The sequence below is a fragment of the Octopus bimaculoides genome, chromosome 15 (assembly GCF_001194135.2).
Source record: "Octopus bimaculoides isolate UCB-OBI-ISO-001 chromosome 15, ASM119413v2, whole genome shotgun sequence".
Taxonomy (NCBI): Eukaryota; Metazoa; Mollusca; class Cephalopoda; order Octopoda; family Octopodidae; genus Octopus; species Octopus bimaculoides.
The window spans coordinates 27,209,443-27,229,715 of NC_068995.1; the positions used below are offsets into that span (position 1 = coordinate 27,209,443).

General features: G+C 35.5%; 2 protein-coding genes across 4 annotated transcripts in view; one reads left to right on the forward strand and one right to left on the reverse strand.

Annotated features, from left to right (window-relative positions):
* Positions 1-20,273, forward strand: part of LOC106868939 (myotubularin-related protein 10-A) — a 408,915-nt gene that overhangs the window by 384,661 nt on the left and 3,981 nt on the right. For all 3 annotated transcript variants that reach the window (XM_052973209.1, XM_052973212.1, XM_052973211.1), the window contains 2 exons: positions 14,927-15,076; positions 16,705-16,874. In XM_052973209.1, coding sequence (XP_052829169.1) covers positions 14,927-15,076; positions 16,705-16,874 — 320 coding nt within the window. The remainder of the gene's footprint in view (positions 1-14,926; positions 15,077-16,704; positions 16,875-20,273) is intronic.
* The window catches only part of LOC106873751 (leucine-rich repeat protein SHOC-2-like), a 705,478-nt gene that overhangs the window by 305,585 nt on the left and 379,620 nt on the right, over positions 1-20,273 (reverse strand). The window lies entirely within an intron of this gene.

Sequence of the window (20,273 nt, forward strand, 5' to 3'; positions counted from 1 at the left end):
GATCGTTGCCAGTGCCACCGAACTGGCTCCTGTGCAGGTGGCACGTAAAATACACCATTTTGAGCGTGGCCGTTGCCAGTACCACCTGACTGGCCCTCGTGCGGGTGGCATGTAAAAGCACCCACTACACTCTTGGAGTGGTTGGCGTTAGGAAGGGCATCCAACTGTAGAAATTCTGCCAAATCAGATTGGAGTCTGGTGTAGCCATCTGGTTTCACCAGTCCTCAGTCAAACTGTCCAAGCCATGCTAGCATGGAAAGCGGACGTTAAACGACGATGATGATGATGATATATATATATATATATAAATAAATATATATAAAAGAGGTGAGGACTGAAATCCTTATAATTCATTTACTATATGTATATATATAGATAGATAGATAGATAGATATATCACACTATTTCAGTATTACGTGTCAGAAATGAAACAACATCTCTATTGTAATGTGAGATACTTTCAGTTTAACAAGAGTAAGAGAAGAAAAAATATCATCTTGACTGGGCTGCTGTTCAAAAGTCTAGTCTGTTGAACAGCAGCCCAGTCAAGATGATATTTTTTCTTCTTTTACTCTTGTTTTTTGCTCACATCTACAAAATGACTTTCTAAAATGAAATTCCATTATGCAGCTGAGGAGTACATTTTCATTACACATTTTATGTAGTGTTCTCACTACATGAATAAATGAAGTTTGTACGAAACGTACGTACTGCTATAACCTATTGAATTTTTGTTGCTTTTCTTCAAATTTTATTCACCAAATCTCTTGATTTTGTTTTTGGTTTTTACCCTACCAAATTCTGGTGCCTCAAACATTTTAAGTACCACATTTAATCTTTTGATTAAATCTATATTATATATATATATATAGAATAGGCAAGAAATGGAGCAGTAATTAACAGTGAGAAGTTGATCATTGGAATTAAAAAGTCATAGTTTAATTGTAGTTCAGAACCATTTACAGTTGTTTCTGTTTATAAATTGGAGGTAAATTTGCATTTATCTTTTTCAATCTAACAAACATCGTCAGAATGATTTACAGGAATATGAATAGGAGAAAAGGAAAAAGCAAAAAGAAAAGGAAAAGTTTGTTAAGTCTTTAGGCTTACATTTTAGTGACTTTTTGGCTTCCATGTATGTGTACGTTTCTTCAGTTAGTTGAATGGAACAGTAAGTGGGGAAAATGACAAGTTGACCAGTGGTGTTAGTCAAAGGAGATATACTGTTAATTTCTTAACAGGCACGAAAGTTAGACTAATCTTCCCTAATAAATCTGATCTATGAAAACTAAGTAAATTAATATTAGATAAATATATCCCTACTATAAAAAATAAAATAACCCTAGAATTATGGTCAAATACCTATGATGCCCTAAACTGGTTCTCCATGATGCAGAATAAAAATAATTATAAGTTCCTACAGATAGACATAGAGAACTACTACTCATCAGTTAACCCTACAATTCTAAATAGCACTCTTATTTTTGCCAAAAGAACATGCTGAACTGACAATGAATGAAATCAAGGTAATAATAGAAGCTAGGAAATCCATAGTATAATCCGATAACAAATTATGGGTAAGAAAGGATACTCCCAATTACTTCAACATCACTATAGGAACCTCTGATTCAGCTCAGATATCCGACTTAGTAGGCATTTACTTACCACATTTACAAGAAGAATTTCCAGAGATCAGGAGAGGCCTCTACAGAGAGGATGCATTATTTATCCTTAAAAGCACCTCAATAAGATTTTATCTATGTGGCTGCAGAGATAAAAATACTTATGAATTCTTAAATGTAAAACTAAAAACGTAATCTACCAATGTGACATACTCTCAAATAATTAAAAGAAAACTTATACTGGAGCAAGAAAAAATGAAATGAAACTTAGATACAATTCCCATCGCTCAAGTTTCAGAAATAGAAGTAAACCAAACTCTACGGGACTAAGTAGTTACATCTGGGAACTGAAAGACAATAACATTAATTATAGATTAGAAGGCATGTCCTAGCCAAAGCATCTTCATATAACCTTAATAATAATCGCTGTAATTTATGCATAAAAGAGAAATTCATCATTTTAATGGCCAAATCAGAATTACTTAATAAACGAGACAAGAAAAATAGAACATGTTTGCATAAAGATAAATTCTTATTCTCTAAATACCGCTAATACCCACATTGCAGGTTATTATCTTACCTACCTAACATTTTATTACCTCCCCAAGCCATCCCACTTACCACAGAGCATAATTTAACATCACATTGCAATTTTAAATTGAAATACCGAGATTAACCAAGCTATCTATTTAAAATCTACGTTGTACACTAGGGCATATAATCCTCGATAATATATTCACTTTAGAGCAAGATAGCCGACTCACTTAACATGTTATATTTTAATTGATTTTTCTCCCCCAAGTCCTCATAAATCCACGTTTAATTCATTTATTTCTTTATCTAAAAGTATATTTTTTTGAAGATATATCGATACTTGTACTTTATTTCAATATTCTATCCCACTTTTACATCTATTTCTATTATTATACCTCTGTGCTACAAAGTAAGATGCAAAGTAGCACGTTTTTCCTGACGGGATATTATGTTTTAGTTTTAGTTAGACAAGTATTCCAATATAACTTTAAATATGTATTCATTGCATACGTATTCTTTTACTAATTTACGATATTGCATCAAGTATTGCCATTTATTTGGATTAGTTACTGTATCTCAATATGATACAATATCTAACCTTTCATTCTGCTGCCCTGGTCTGTACCTCATGTCGGGTTTTTGGTCCATCCAGTATTGTGGAGAGGAAGATGTCTAGTTCCTTTTTGAAGACATCTACTTCCACATTATGCAAATTTCTTAATTTTTATGGCAGAGCATTGAAGAGTTGTGGGCCTTTGAACCTTAGCCAAATATAAACCTCTGTACTTGGCTTTCATTGAATTGGAGAAAGCCCTGGTGCACCAAGGATCAGTCCTTAGAGTGTGACAAAGAGACACAAGCAGGTGTCTTGCCACAACAGAGGAGGCATTAGAGGAGATGATCTAGTATCAAATGATGAAAGGTTGGAGTGTAACAGAGAAATAGAGAGGCAGAAATAGGTGTCTTGTTATAGAGGAGGTACATGGTTGCCCAGTGAGAGAGAGAGATACAAGAAAGAGGCCAGAAACAAGTGTGGTGATGTAAAGGAGATACTTGGTTACCTTGTCAGAGGAAAAACTAGGGAAGAGAAAGAGAGTGTGTAGGAAGCAGCAAAAGTGTAAGAGAGAGCAGAAGGGAGATAGTGTAGTGCTAGGATATACTCACAAGTAACAAGAATATGAGCGTAGAACTTGGTTAGAAAAATAAAACAAGTGGGGGAGGGGAGTTGCGATTCAGTGAGCAGGGCAGTGAGGGCAAGAAAGGGGATTGGAAAACAATCATAATTTATGAAGAAATGTGAGGAACAGAAAGATACAATTAGAAGAGGAGTTGTAGTTTGATTTCTTAGGGTAGAGTGGGTGAAAGTGTGTTGTTACATGTGAGTAGGACACTACTCTTCTAGCACTCAGTTTCGTGGACAGGCCTTCTCTAGAACCTCATATCGCCAAACATCAGTCCTCACGTCTTCTTCCACAGGTACCATCCACTTTCAGCAACAAGCACTTCTGTATACAGCTGTCTTCACTCATACGCATCACTCCAAACCAATGCATTCTCCTCTCCTGCATACCACATTTAATCCCTCTTATGCCTCACTTTTTCTCTCAACACAGTTGTATTTTGTCAGTCATGCACACTGATGTTGCACATCCAACAGAGCATACTACCTTATGCGAGTTGGCAATGAGTATAGAAAAGAATTCCTGGTAGGAGCCCTGGTGCACCAAGGGTCAGTCCTCAGCTCCCTCTTGTTCATCATAGTCCTCCAGGCAATAACAGAGGAACTCAAGACAGGCTGTCCCTGAGAGCTCTTCTATGCTGATGACCTTGCTGTAATAGCTGAATCACTACCAGAACTAGAAAAGTTTCATTATGGAAGCAAGGTCTAGAATCAAAGAGCCTTAAAGTTAACTTGACAAAGACCAAAGTCTTAGTAAGTAGGAAGGTGGATAAATCACAAATCCCTTCACTTAGATGGCCCTGCTCGATCTGTAGAAAAGGCATAGGTAGAAACTCCATCATATGATGTACCCAGTGTAAGCTATGGACACATAAGAGGTGCAGCAATATCAAAGGAAGATGGTTTTTGTGTGTGGCAGATGCTTATGTGCAATAAACACCATTGCACAGAAAACTGATTCCATCACATGCCAGGGGGGAAAAAACTAAAAGTAGTTGATAGCTTCCATTACCTAGGTGACCAAGTCAGTAGCAGGGGTGGATGCTATGAGAGTGTAGCTGCTAGAATAAGAATAGCTTTGGCAGAGTTCAGAGAGCTCCTACTTCTGCTGGTAACAAAGGGCCTCTTGCTCAAAGAGAAACATTGGCTGTGACTGCTGAGGACATGTATAGGCTTAAAAGAAATGAAGCTAGTATGCTCTACTGGATGTGTAATGTCAGTGTTCATACACAACAGAGTGTAAGCGTCCTGAGAGAAAAGTTGGATATAATAAGCATCTGTTGTGGTGTGCAAGAGAGATGACTGTGTTGGTATGGTCATGTGATACATATGGATGAGAATAGTTGTGTGAAGAAGTGTCACACCCTAATACTAGAGGGAACCTGTGGAAGAAGTAAACCCAAGATGACATGGGATGAGGTTGTGAAGCACGACCTTCGAACATTGGCCTCACAGAAGCAATGACAAGTGACCAAGACCTTTGGAGATATGCTGTACTTGAGAAGACCCGGCAAGCCAAGTGAGATCATAGTCGTGGCCGATGCCAGTGTAGCATAACTGACCCATTTAAAAGTTCCCTTGAATCATTGGGCAAAATACCATGCTTGTGAAGACCTGTTGAACCAAATGAAATTGTAGTCATGCCACTGCCACCTGACTGGCACGTAAAAAGCGCCATTCAGCAATGCCTGTGCCGGTGGCACATAAAAAGTACTATTCGAGCATGGCTGATGCCAGTGCCACCTGACTGGCACCTATGCCAGTGGCATGTAAAAAGCACCATTCAAGCATGGCCGATGCCAGTGCTGCCTGATTGGTACCCATGCCAGTGACACATAACAAGCACCATTTGAGCGTGGTCAATGCCAGTGCCACTTGACTGGCTCCCGTGCTGGTGACACATAAAAGCACCTACTTCACTTTTGGATTGGTTGGCATTAGGAAAGGCATCCAGCTGTAGAAACCTTGCCAAACCAGAATAGAGCCTGGTGCAGTCTCTAGGCTTGCCATTTCTCAGTCAAGCCATCCAATCCATGTCAGCATGGAAAGCAGACATTAAACGAAGATAAGGATGATGATGATGATGATGATCCTTGTACATATGTATTTATCTTCTGAATGTATTTAATTATGTGCATCTCTCTATATTTCTGTATATGTCTCTGTGTATCTATATTTGTATATGTATTAAGCCTAATTGTGTTTATCTGGATTACTATCGCCATATCATTTGAGCACTATTATGAGTTTTATGTGTGTGTGTGTATCTATATGTGCATGTTACATAAAGAAGAAAGAGAAAATGGAATTCACAAGACTCTTTATTAGACACTATGATCGTTTCAGACCATTGTGTGTTAGTCACTCACAGGTGAGATTCTTCACAACTTGTTGTGCTGCATCATTCAGTGCAGATATGCCTTATAAGGTGATTTTTCAAAAGGTATCTCGTTCATTAATCTCAGTTTTGTTTAGTTTGATTATAATACGTTTCATTATTTGCGTGTAGCTGGTTGCGTACAGGGGAGATCATGGTTTAGAATGACTTGGATTGAAGTACATACATATATATGTGTGTGTATATATATGTGCATGTATATGTATGTAAGTATCTATCTGCACATCTGTGCATTGATCAATCTATCTTAGAATTATCAATGGTATATATAACCTTAATTTCCATCAGAGTCACTATGAAGAGTCTCTACATCAGTTGATCTGTAAATGGTAAATAACTTGAAATTTCTATGAGATATTCTGAAAGGTCTCTCAGTTGACATATCTCTTCTATGAGTAGTAACAGTATATAACTTAAAATTTCTGTTGGAAATATTATGGAAGGTCTCTCTATTGGTCAGTTTATCTATCTTATTAGCATCTTTGGTGAATAGGTTTTAAATTTCCTGTCAGGGACAACTTGAACAAGATGTGCAATGCACACATACAATCCCAAATCATCCCCCTTGCCCCTCCCACCCACCTCACTACCACCTTTATAAAGAAATTATGAGCACATGCATACATGACTATGTGGGTCAACTTATCTCTGTGTGTATGTGTATGGGAAAAAGATACAATTATATGTGTGCACATATTTGTATATAAATGTCCTTAGGTCTATATGTATCTGCATGTCACTTTCTCTGTGCATGTGTGTCAATAGTATGTGTGTGTGTGTGTGTGTGTGTGTGTGTGTGTGTGTGTGTGTATGTATATATATATATATGTATATATATATATATATATATATATATATATATATACATACACACATATATTTATATACTAGCAGTATAACCCGATGTTGTCTGGGTGTGACTTATTACGCCATCTACAATAAGTCTTGCTAGGTGAAAATCAACTAAAAAAGAAAGCGTTACAACGAAAAAACCCTTATGTTCATAATTCTAAAGACGAAATTAATAGGGAACGTCTGAAGGCTGTTTTGCCTAACTTTATTAAGCGTACATAAATTTTATCCGTTTAATTGTCTATACAAATGTTTGTGCAAAACAACTTTTTGCACTGCCCTGATTATACATAGCAGGCTAATCCCTTTCCACAGGAGCTAAGATGGCAATTTCTGATGAAGCAATTACTGGTGATCTGTTGCTACACAGTTCTGCCAGAATTCTATCAGATTGGGCAGTAGATGTTGATGCACCATTTTGCATTATGTTCAAAGTAGCTTCTGGAATGTGGTGAATTGCTGCAATCTGTTGCTGTCTTTTTAAACCGCTTACATTCTTTCCCCAGCAAACTCTCTTCTTTGGAGGCATAATCTATGTATATATTAAACAAAACAACAAAAAGTTATAACAGATGGCAGGGTAGGTAGTTTTCACATTTCTAATGAAGTATACTGATTTACAATGTGTTGTCCTGTCTACATAAGCTCCGTAGTTTGTATATTTACAAAACATTGACGAACATGTAGTAAAGTAAGATCTAGTTATATTGTAGTGAATGCTTGTGTGTTGCGCATGTGTGCGTTTGAGAGAGCGAGAGAGAAGAGGGAGGGAGGAAGAGAGAGAGGGGGGAGAAAGGAATAGAGAATGGGAGCAATAAAGAGAGAGGAAGGGAGAACAGAAGACAGTTATAAAATAGCAATGCGTGCGCATGTTTATATAAGAAACACACACAAACTAAATCTTATATCTATAATGTTGATATGTGTATGTTGTTGTCACAGATCACGTATGCGTGGTTGTGTGTGTTTTTACGTGTCTATGTAATGAAAAATATGTAAAAAATACTAAGAGGAGACAAGGACGCTGAACATGCAGACAGACAATGTAACAAAAACATGAACGAGTGAAAAGGGGTATTCCTTATTCAGTCTAGTTACAAATTATCATTGCAACTTCGGCAAAAGGAAGCTTAGCGGCCCAGATTCCTTGGAAGAATGAACAGTGATGCTGGCATGTGTAGGAAATGAGAAAGTGAAGTGAGGAAAAAAAGATGTGCACTGGCAATGGTCAAAGCAGAGAAATGGCGATAAGCCCCAGATGACCAGGTCACGTGGATAGTTAGAGGTAGAGGGATAGAAGAAAGCTATTAAATGGGAGAGAGGAAGAAGAACGAAGTAAGAGTGAAAAAATAGACAGAAGGAAAGAATAGAAAGGAAAGAATAGAAAGGGAAGAATAGTCTTAAACCAAGTTAATCTATGACTTTGTATGTATCACTTTCTCTCTGTCTCTCCTTCTTTTACTCTTACTCTCTATATTATATGTTGAGCGCGTGATTGATGTGTAAGAACGCCAGTACAGATAGAATGGAAGAAATATAAAAGTTGCTAGAAACAAAAGCCAAATCTCCCTAAAATCACACAAAGTAAACAAAATTTTAAAAATCTAATTACTGCATTGGAAAGTTCACATCCAGAAAATTCCATTGATGTAAACATTTTGACGAAAAAGTGGAAAATGTGGATTTCTATAAACTTTTAAAAAGGCTACACACAAACACACAACTTCAGCTTTATATATTAAGATATTGCCAACATGTACTGTGTACTTTTGGCTACAAAGTATTCTGCCTCCTTCTCAATACTATCTACTCACCCCTTCTACAAGTAGTCACTTATCCACAAAGGCTTTGTGGGACTGAAGAAAATTGTAACCCAATGCTGAAACCATTATCTGTTTTTGCTAACTTGCACAAGAACCTGCTGCTAATAGGCCAGTGCCAGCAAAAATCTTTTTTCCAGTTTGTGAAATCACTCCATAAACTTCTCTTTCATACTTCCCAGGTCCACAAGCTTACAGCTGCCACAGTCAATGTTAGCACAATGAAAGATAGGTCTGATGAGATTGTTGAAATGTTTAAGTGGAGACATATAGGTGTGTGCAAGAGGTATGATGGAGGAGAGTATCTGCTAGATTGTTTGTGGGCAAGGAACAGATACCAATTCTTCTGGGTGGGTAGTAGTGATGGAGTAGGTGGTGTAGGTGTATGTTTGGCAAAACAATGTGTGGGTAAGGTTATTGAGGTTGTCAGGGTGTGTGATAGGATTATAAAGCTAACAATTGTCTTGTATAATGTAACAGTGACATTTATCTCTACATATACTCCACACACCAGACTGGCAGATGAACAGAAGGATCACTTCTATGAGTGCCTTTGGCAGACTACCATTGTGGCTGATGACTTCAATGGCCATGTTGGGCTGCACTTCAGTAGATTTCATGGTGTGTATGGATGTTACAGCTTTGTTCTAGGGGTGAGGAAGGGACAAGGCTACTGGAGTTTTGTGATGTAAATGATTTGTTGGTCTGCAATACTAATTTCAGGTATTCTGAAATCTGGTAGGCACATCAACCAGATTGTCTACATCCTCACTAAAAACAGGGATAAGGAAATGCTTGAAGATGCAAAGTCTTTCCTGGGTGAATAATGTACAACTCAGTGTAGGTTCGTAGTTATAGAAAAGAAACTCAAAGATCCCTCAAACAGCCAGAAATTTAGAGATCTTACTGAAGTATTTGAAGAGGAGGAGGAAGATATAGAGATGTATAACAAAGAGGACAAATGGAAGTTCTTATGAGATAACCTACGAAGAGCAACAGACCAACTCTGTGACTGGAGCAAAGCTTCTGCCAGACCTAGGATGTCATGCTGGTGGAACTGTGAAGCTGACAGGGCTTTTAAAGAGAAGGAACAGGTTTGGAAAGAGTTGAAAAGTACCATATCAGGTAGCTAAAAAGGAAGCTAAGCGATAGGTTTATCTAGCAAGAGCAGAAGCAAAAAAGAAAAGGTTTGCCAATATCTAAAAAAGAGATGTTCCAGATTGCTAGACTGTATCAGAGAGATTCGAGATGTAGTTTAGTCGCCCATATAGTTATTCAGATTATTCAGGAAGGTGTCATCCCCAATGACTGATGTAGCAGTATTATAGTCGGCTATTATAAGGGTAAAGGAGATACCTTAGATAGAAGTAATAAAAGAGGTGTCAAACCCCTAGACCACATCATGGAGAGTTGTTGCTCAATTAATTAGTGACAGAATTAGACAAGACAAGATGCAGTTTGGTTTTGTACCAGGTAGATGAACTACTGATGCTATCTTCCTACTCAAACAATTTCGAGAGAAATATCTAGTTAAGCATAAACCATTATACTTGGCATTTGTTGACTTTGAAAAACCTTTCAACAGAGTCTATTGTTCAGTGGTACAGTGGGCTCTGAAGACACTAGGGACTGATGAATGGCTTGTGAAAGCAGTACAAGCCATGTACAGAGGTGCTATCAGTAAGTGTTATCAGTACTATCAGTGAGTGTTAGCTATAAGTAGAGTTAACCAGCACTGTTCTCAATCCCCTCCTGACCATAAGAAAGGAATTTAAGACTGACTATCCCTTTGAACTACTATATACTGATGATCTTGCAGTCATAATGAAATCTGTAAGAAATATAGTAAAGAAATTGCAGGTGTGGAAGAAAAACTTAGAATCAAAGGGTCTTGAAGTTTGCTAAGTCCAGAAAACATGCAGGACCCTATCTGCTCAGGTAAATGGCCCTGCTCAATATGCAGGAAAAGTGTAAGCTGTAATTCTATATGTTGTGCCCAATGCAAGCTATGAATACGTGAAGTTCAGTTGACTCACAGAACATTTAACAAAGAAAGTAGTTTTTGTTTGTGAAAGATGCACACATGCTATAAAATTTGTGCTTACATGAGAAACTGATTTCCTCAAATGCCCCAGAGGTAATAGACAGCTTCTGTTACCAAGACATTCTAATTAGTAGTGGAGGAGGATGTTCCAAAAGTGTACTTGCTAGGATAAAAAAAAGGGGTAAGATGGAGAAAGTTCAGAGAGGAATTATATCTGTTAGCAACTAAATGTCTCTTTCTCAGAGTGAAAGGCAGATTGCATGTGATGACTACAGAGAATGAAACTCGTATTCTCCACCAGATATACAATATTAGTGTGCATATACAACAAAGTGTAAATGTAGAAAGAGGGAAGATTGTGTTGGTTTAGTCATGTGATGCATATGAATGAGGACAGTTGCATAAAGATGTGCCAGTCACTTAAAGTAGAAGGAACTTATGGAAGAAGTAGACCCAGGAAGACATGGGATGAAGTATTGAAATTGTAAATTTTAAAAAATGTTGTTTTATAAAAAGCTTCCCCCTCTTCATTTCCAAGGCTGCAGTGATACACTGGTATGGGGTATAAAGCTGAATCTTCTCTAAGTTTAGAGCTTTACAATAAATTCAATAAGTATCCTTGGAGAGCTCTGAGGAAGGGGTGACACAGTTTGATCATGCAAAAGCCCATTTTTTGGTATGTCCATTTCATGACAAAATACCTATTTTCTTTGGAAAATTATATTTCACTTGAAATTTTTGGATGTAAACTTTCTTTTCATATAGTTTTAATTAAAATCTGACATTTACCTGGAATGTTAGGGTCCCTCAGACACCCTGGTATTTCCACCCATTCACAAAGTTTATACTGTATGTTTTTTTTTACTGCTGAATGGTAACCTTCAATTTAGTTCACTGTGCTTGAACACTATAACTCAACTTATGTTGATAATTATACATGCACATAGATGAATTTTTAAAATTTAATTGAATGGTGGTAGGTCAGATGATCATTATGAAATATAAAATCAAAATATATAAATCAGCTCTTGTGAAAATGTTAACATTACAACAAATTATCTGATTGTATTCAGAATCAGGGGAAAAAATTAAAAAACTCACGTTGGACTTCAATAGCCTACAAAATAATATTCTTTTCACAATATAATTTTTATTGACAAAAATAGATCAATATTTCTCTAAAAAATACGAAATTCACTTGTACAAGAATATGCATAAGTTAAGATTCATAAGTCACTCAGTACAAAGTAATGGGGAGTAAACAGCATTATCAATATGATGATTACATACAAATTTTGGACTCTAGAGGCTCTATGTAACTCAATTTAGTGCAGATTCTCATAGAAATATGTTCACTTACCAATTAATTTGTCTATTCCTTGAAATTCTGGATCAAAATTGACATTTGAAGCCTTGAATTTGTCTTTCGTATGACCTCTCATCAGTTTGACAGTAGTGTCAGTATGTGTTAATCTTGTACAAAACATATCAGTACATCACCCTCTTTTTTCACTTTGCACTTTTTTTACTATATTGTAGCCAGGAATCAGTAATGACCGTGATGATTTAACAAGACATTTTTCCTTCTTATGGCATAAAAATCTTGAAGAAATTATGTTCTTTTCTATGTGAAAATTAACGATAAAATTTTCACTTTTATATTTCTTAACAATTATCTGACCTACCCCCATTGAGTTTTATATCAAAATAAAGCTAAAACATTTATCTACATTTGTATATGATTTTTAACACAACTCAAGTTATGGTGCTCAAGCGCACTGAACTAGAATGAGGGCTGCCATTCAGCAGGCAAAAAAAAAAGGGGAGAACAAACTTTGAAAATGCATGAAAATACCAGGGTGTTTGAAGGACCCTGACATAATATGTAACTTTCAGATTTTAATTAAAACTGTATGAGAAGAAAATTCACATCCAAAGCTTTCAAATGATATATAATTTTCCATGGAAAACATTTTTTTTAACATGAAAATGTTAAAGCAAAAAATGTGTTCATGTTCAAACTATGCTTGTTTTCAATGTATGACGCTCTATAGTAATATCTACTCTAAAGTGAAGTTGTCTTCTGGTTGAGCCTGACATGCTCTTGTGAAGAGTATGTCTGTCGACACACCACTCTAGATTTAAAACACAACTGGACTCTGTCCATTGGTTGTATTGCTTTGATTGGGCAGTGGTTTAGACGGCATGCATCTGGTGTATTATTGGTGTGTGAGAGGTAATGTCTGACTATGTGACCCCGTCTCTTGATTCTGATAAGGAGACCAGATCTCTTGATATTGTTTTTTAGCTTGTTCCCTACCATATCTCCATAGTGTAGTAGATTAACATAGACCCATTGTTTACTTTTCTGTTTCTTTCTGTTGCTATTGATGTCACTACTGTGGCTGTCATTGTTGGTGTCGTTATCATCATTGTCATCATCATTGGCTCGTCAACCATTGTTGTTGCTGTGGTGGTTGTTGGTTCTTTTGTGGTACCCTTGTGTTCATGTGTTTAGCCTCTTATACTTTCTTTATAAAATGTGGCCTGCCCCTCTTAGGTACAGCTCCTTAGTGAAATCCATCCATACAGAGTTCTCTGTTTTGGCCTCATCACACCTGCTTATGCAGCAGTTGAATTCGTTAAAGGCCATGTTGTACTTTAACGCCTTTGGATATGTCAAGTCTGAGTCAAAGATGTCTTTCTTTGCCTCTTTCTCTAAGAATTTGTTTGTTGCATGCCCTGAAACAAAAGAGACATTAAAATTTAAGATGCTTGGTGAGTCATTAACGACTGGGTGTTTGATATCAAACTGGATGTTGTGGTGGAAGCTTTTGAAGATACTGTGAATCCTGATTGCCTTGTCCCTGGAAAAAGGTGTCATTGATATATCTCCAGTATAATGTGATATACCATCCTGCATGGAGGGTCTTCCATTTCAGATCATCAAGTTAAGGGCAGCCACTGAATATGGACCCTATTTGGAGGCTGCTGTGTTGTCGGTATGTGGTGTTTTTGTTCTAAAAGTAGGTGTTGGTGGTGCACAATTTAAGGGTGAATCTGAGGTTCATTGGTGAGAAGTCTGTTGCCAGCTTCTGGCTGCTTTTTAGCTATTCTTCGATAGCTCATATAGCATTAGTCAGTGGTATACATGGACCATATATCTAAGCGGAAAGTGTATTTGCAGTCCGAGATAGTTCCAAGAGGAAGCTTACAGAGGAGTTTGATAAGTTGCCAGCTGTTCTCTAGTTGTGCTGGTGTGTTATGCTAGCAGTGATTTGAGTAGTCATGCTAAGAGTCACTTCCATATCCATAAACCTTTTATATATCCTTAATCTCTTACATCCATGAACTTTTAAAACTATTATATCCCTCAATCTATTGTGAAAAATAGACATCCCCGTATCTCCTGTTTTATTTTATTTTGATATATTTTATTTCACTCTTCATCTTTACCTTCCTAACCTCTCCTACTAACGGCATTACCCTGTCATCTTACTATACTCTAAATACATCAACACATTGCCTAAAATACATCAACCCATTGCCCAAAATACATCAACACATTAACATCACTTTGGGTATGCATTTTCATGTTGAGTGAAATGATGGTAGGATCTAATGAAGGACTTACTTAAATAATAACCTGGGGAAGCACATTTTACACTGGCTCAGTTGGTTGTACTGTACTGCCTTCCAGATTATTATGATATCCTCTTCCCTTTTTCACTTCCTGTAGAGTCATCTTTCCCTTGGCCTCTGACCACCATTACATTTTTGTTAACTCAGTTCCTGCCTATTAGCCTGAATGTGTCCCTTTATTTCTCTGATCATAACACTTTCCTTCACTACATCCACCACCTCCTGGACCTTCCATTTCTTACCTATCTTTCGCTTTGAGTCAGATCATCCTCACAACCTTGTCTTTCAAGTCTTCAGCAAACATTTTTAGATTGGGAACTTGTTAGACTGCTATCTCATATGCATTTACAGGTCTCTTTCTGACCTTCGTGTTACCAACTCTACAGTAAAACTATATTCATGAACAAAATAAATAGTGCAAATGACCTACATCCTATATTGCTTTAAAATTGACAAAAATTAATTCCCCAGTGTATTACAAACACTGTCCTACATACTATTTCTTCCCCTTTCCTGTCTCTTGAACTACTGCTATCGCACCTTTTCTTTGGTTCCCTTTTCCAGTTTAAGAAATTCTGTACATGATGTATCTGTTTTTTGTATTACCTACAAACTGTATACTAATCATTCCTCTCTATGTTAAAACACTTTATAATTCCTTCCTGCCAACATTTTCTCCTATAAGCATTGACTATAGTTATTTAAATCAAAAATCAGCTACATATATCATTTTGTAGACTTTCTTGTTTGGGAAGGTGTACAAAAGTTGTGGTTATTGCCCTTCTTTCTCCAGTTAAATAATAAAAATGTTTTCATTATTTTCTTTAATTTAAGATTGCTCTAAAGATTTTTGGAATAAAGACATGTGTTGGTTATCTTATCTCGAAGAAACTAAATGGCTCAGCTATGTGCAGAGATGCCTCAAACAAGCTGTACGAATTGTAAAAATGATGACCTGTGAGAAAACATCTGTAATTCTCAAAGGTAAGTAGTTTAATCAGAAGTGCATATGATGTGTAAATTATTAGTGACTAATTAGTTATTGGTATATTTTAACATATTATTTATCAAAATTTACCAGACATTTTATTTTACAATATGGCGTAGTGGTTAAGAGCATGGGCTACTAACCCCATGATTCCGAGTTCGATTCCAGGCAGTGATCTGAATAATAATAATAAATAATAATAATAACAACAACAACATCAAAAAATACCTTAGGAATGAGAACCCAAGTTTGAAATTTCCCCAAGACACCTGATGAAGGCTGGAGGGTATATCAGCTGAAATGTTGTGTTAACAAACAAGATGAGGACAAATATCCATCAAATGTAAATAATATACATAATTCCTCATCTCTTAAATATAGAACAATATACTCTCTTGTTGGGTTTATTTTATCATTCTGTATTATTTATGGTTATTCTTTTATTTTTATCATTTACTTGTTTTAGTCACTAGACTGTGGTCACACTGAAGTACCTTGAAGAATTTTAGTCAAACGAATCAACCTCAATACATATTTTTTAAGCTAGTGTCTTTTGCATCTACCCAATCCACTCACAAGGCTTTGGTTGACCCATGGCTATAGTAGAAGACACTGACATAAGGTGCCACACAGAGGAACTGAACCCAGAATCATGTGGTTTGGAAGGCAACTTCTTACCATACATCAAGCATAATGAAGTTAAATATTTAGCTATGTTCTTTTACTCTGGTTAAGAATGCATTATCTTTATTTTATTATAAGTTTGTACATATTAATTTCATTTAAAAAATGAACAGAAGAAAAAAAAAATTGCCTGAATTTAGTTAGAAGTGAAATGTTTAAATTCTATCAAAAATACTACAATTCTCTCATTAAAAGTGTAAACATATCTGGTTATTTATGCTCTATAAGCTTAGAAAAATAAATAACATCTGTTTTTCATTACATACTGTATTAAATTTTGCAAAATTTATTCTTAATTTTTTATCATATTCTTTTTCCTTCAAGAGCTGCTAACAATTACTGCTAGAATTTTTCTTTCTCATATTAAGAAGATAATTTCAAATATTTTGTAATTATTTTTGATAGAATGTGAAGAATATAATGTAAAATGTGTAAATTACCATAGAACAGACAACAAGCATATACTATTTGTTGTTCCTTTGACTTCCAACTAGATTCAAACAATTCAGTATATCACCCTTTATTTGATTTGTCTAGTTTTATGCCATTGGCTCATTTTATTTTCTTTAGCTCAGTATATTTTTTCCATATCAAACATGCTTGTAAGGGGACGAAACTGTTTAAGTTATGGTGATGATAGTTATCCTCATGTGAACAGGTTGCCATGAATAGGACAGCCTGGAGAACTGCTATCTGCAATGGAGCCACCTCCTTTGAGAAGAACAGACAACAGAATGAGGATGTAAAATGCCCACAACTCTTTCACCACCGACTTGGACTCCAAAGTCACATTCGGCACAATCATCAGCCGAGGAGACTGGATATGAACTGGAGCTAACAACTATAGCCATAATCATCATAATTTAAGCATCAAAGAATTTTTAGTTGTATTTTTGTTTACTATTATTAAATCAGTAATAATCTTTTGTTTCTTATCCAGAACCTAAAAGTCGTGATATAAGCTGTTTACTGTCATGCTTAGTGCAGCTTTTATTTGATCGTCATTATCGAACCATTTTAGGATTTCAATCCCTTATTCAACGTGAGTGGGTTTCCATGGGACATCCTTTTCAAGAACGTTGTGGCTTTGTTAATGTTCCTGGTTCTGAGGTAATATTTTTTTCCCCTTTCTGATTATTCATTCTAAAATATTTTGTTAAGATCCTGTTGTTTTATATATTACATATCTAACATATAGGTAAGTATGTCTCTTATGCATCAAGCATTTGTTGGTAATTTTTATTTATTCTTATAATGCACATGTCAGTTGTGTTATTATTCAGATATAATACTTTTGACTTCATTCTTCAGTAGTTCATTTGTCTGTAACATAGGTTAAATTGTGTTCAGTTACCAGCCATTACATTTCTTTCTTTTTTTATCTGTATATCTTAACTCTTGTAGTCAATCACTATTTTTCATGTATTTAGTCAGCTTATCTAATATTTCCTATAATTTATAATATATACTGAAATTCATTACATTTAAGACTTATAGATTATGTTTCTGGAATTATGACTAAGGTTACCAACAAAACTGACTCAAAACAATTTTAAAATGAGAGCACAAGTAACTTCAGTATGATAATGCTTAACAAAATCCAAATAATTGTCCAAATTCTCTGGTTGATTAACTCAAACAAATCATTAAAGCTATTAAATGTAATTTAAGGTAAAGGTTAGATTATTTGATGCCTGTGTCAAGAGCTTGATGAACTGAAATAATAGCAGTGAAAACAAAAGAACTGCACTGATTAGAGGATAGGAACATTCTGATTCATTAGCTATTAATGTAAATCTATTCCCATTAAACTGAGTTTGGTGACTTTTGTTACTGTTTGTGAGAGAGAGAAGTGTTGATTTTGAGAAATGAAAATGTGTTTACTAAGTAATAAAACCAAGATTGTGTGGTTAAGAAGTTCATTTCATAACCATGTGGTTCTGGTTTCAATTCCTCTCTGAAGCACCTTAGGTAAGTATCTTCTACTATAGCCTCTGCTTAATCAATACCGTTTGAGTGAAATTTTGTTAGATGGAAACTATGGAAACCTATTATGTGTGTGTTTGTGCATGTGTGCAAGTTTCTTTTGCTGATATATATCAATGAAATTGTAAACAGTACTCTTTGAATAAAGTTCTCTGCAAGAATTATTTTGCATTGAGTTACAGTCATTCCCTTGTCACACTCACCATCAGAAATACTATACATTAGTGATTTATCTGTTAGTATTATGTATGTTATTGGTCACTAATTGCAATATAAAATAATAAAAATTTAAACCAAGGAAGACTTGAATTGTTAGATTTTGAAGAAAATAATATTCAATAGTAGTTGATGAGCAGAAGGTATACTGGAAATATTTCAAGATATGCTAGTAGAGAAAAGTGTTCATTAAACAATTAACAGTACTGATTTTTAAGATTTGACTGTCTTTTTCTCCTTATAAAATTTTACAGAATTCTAAATCAAAGGCATAATCACTATTTTACACATAGTTGACAATACATTTTTGATAAAAAAGAATCCTGTTGCAAAAAATGTTTGTGTTGATTGCTATTAACTTTTGTGAACAAAGCTGGCTTTTAAATATGAAAGTGTAACTTTTGTTATTTACAACCGTTTTTAGATCTTTTCCTTGGCAAGTGCAAAGTGTAAGCATCTTTTTTTTTTTTTTTGTGGTATAATTTTCTCTTAAACTTCTAATTATCTAAGGAATTAATAATCAAGACAATTGATGCTTTCATTTGCTATATATTCCTGTTCCTTGAGAGAAAAAAACTTGTTTGCATTTAACTGAAATTTGAGTCATATCAATCTAAATACATTGTCTTTGGTAATAGTTTAATGAATACTTCTCATTGAATTAAAGCATTTTTTATGCCCTATATTATCTACAAGAGAATTTGAGATTTCATAAAACATTTTTTAATATATTATTTTGTTCAGGGAATGCTTTTATTTTGTTTTCTTATGGTTTTTGTCTGAGGGAAGGGGCTACAAGACTAGTGAGGTCAGTACAGTAGATAGTCTTCATTAACATCAAGTCAACAATTGCAGTTAGAATATATCAGGGAGGGGATTCATAAGGGTCACATTTTTGGAAGGAAGGATTGGGAATATTGGTTACTTTGGTACCTAATGGAGTAGACACAATATGGATCATGTGAGAAAAAGACATGAGTCAGGTGGGAAATAGGTGGATGTATAAGATCAGATAATTCTGAGGAGCAGAAGTCAATGTCTTAGAAACAATAGAGTGGCAACTTCACTTCTCAAGCCAGTAGTTGGGGTATATTAGTGAGTGATGCTCATGTGTGTTGTGCTAACACCATCCAGTAGTAGTATTCCAGTGTAGGTCTCGCTTGAGGTTTGTAGAGAGTTAGCAGTTGTAGGAAGCTGAAGTATTTTCTAGTCTTAACGAGAAAGACTTGTCTTTTTGATGACGTTTTAGCTATGGTGAGATATGAAATTACTAGCAGAGATCATCTGTAATAGTGAATGCTGTTGTTTTGTTATATTGAAATAATTCAGTTATTCTGCCAAGCTTTGTCTACTTTCTTTACCTCCCACCTCCTTGTAGTTGTTGTCAACTTAGTGTATTAACAGGGTTGACAGAGCATTTGATTGAAAATGTTTAGCAGTATTTATTCTAACTCTATGCTCTGAATTCAAATCCTATTGAGGTTAGCCTTAGTATTTCATCTGTTGTATAGAGTAGTTGTGTTATTTTGTTGAGTGATGTTTATGTATCATGTGCTATGTGATTAGTGTTACATGATTAGCGTCAGGTTGTGACTGTGTAGTGTTATATGCTCTGTAGATTGTGTCATACATAGAATGTGAGTTGTTGGCTATCAGTTATATAAAATTGTGTGTTATTTATTTGGGTGGTTATTGTAAGGGATATATTTTGTATGCAATGTGTAATATTTAAGCTATGCTATTGAACTGTGGACTATGCCCATGGGAGCTATCTTTTAGATTGTGTGTAATGTTGTGACCTCTATATTTTACAGGGTTTTTTGCTCATATTTTATACTTTGTGCTCCTATCATTATTGGTTTTATTTTTATTTTCATGCTCTACATGATCATTCCAATTTCATACTTGGTATTTTTAGTTTTTCCACCTTCTTTCAGGCAATGTTTTGGTCAAAATGGATTTGTCTGTCAAAGTACATACATTTTCATCCTAGTGCTTGGTCTCCTTGCTATCTGGATAGGCATATCCCAGTTGACTGTGGCCAAGTTATTGTCAGGTACCATGTTTGGTATGTGTTTTGCCCAGTGGACGGAGCTGCCATCTTAGTTGTTGTTTGTGAATATGCAGACTGGACAAGGAGACTCAGCAGCTGGAAATAATGTGGTCAGTGACCTCTTTGTACTGGTTGCAAAGTCTGCATTTGATACATTATTTACATTTGACGGATATTTGTCCTCGTCTTGTTTGTTGTTAACACGTTTCAGCTGATATACCCTCTAGCCTTCATCAGGTGTCTTGGGGAAATTT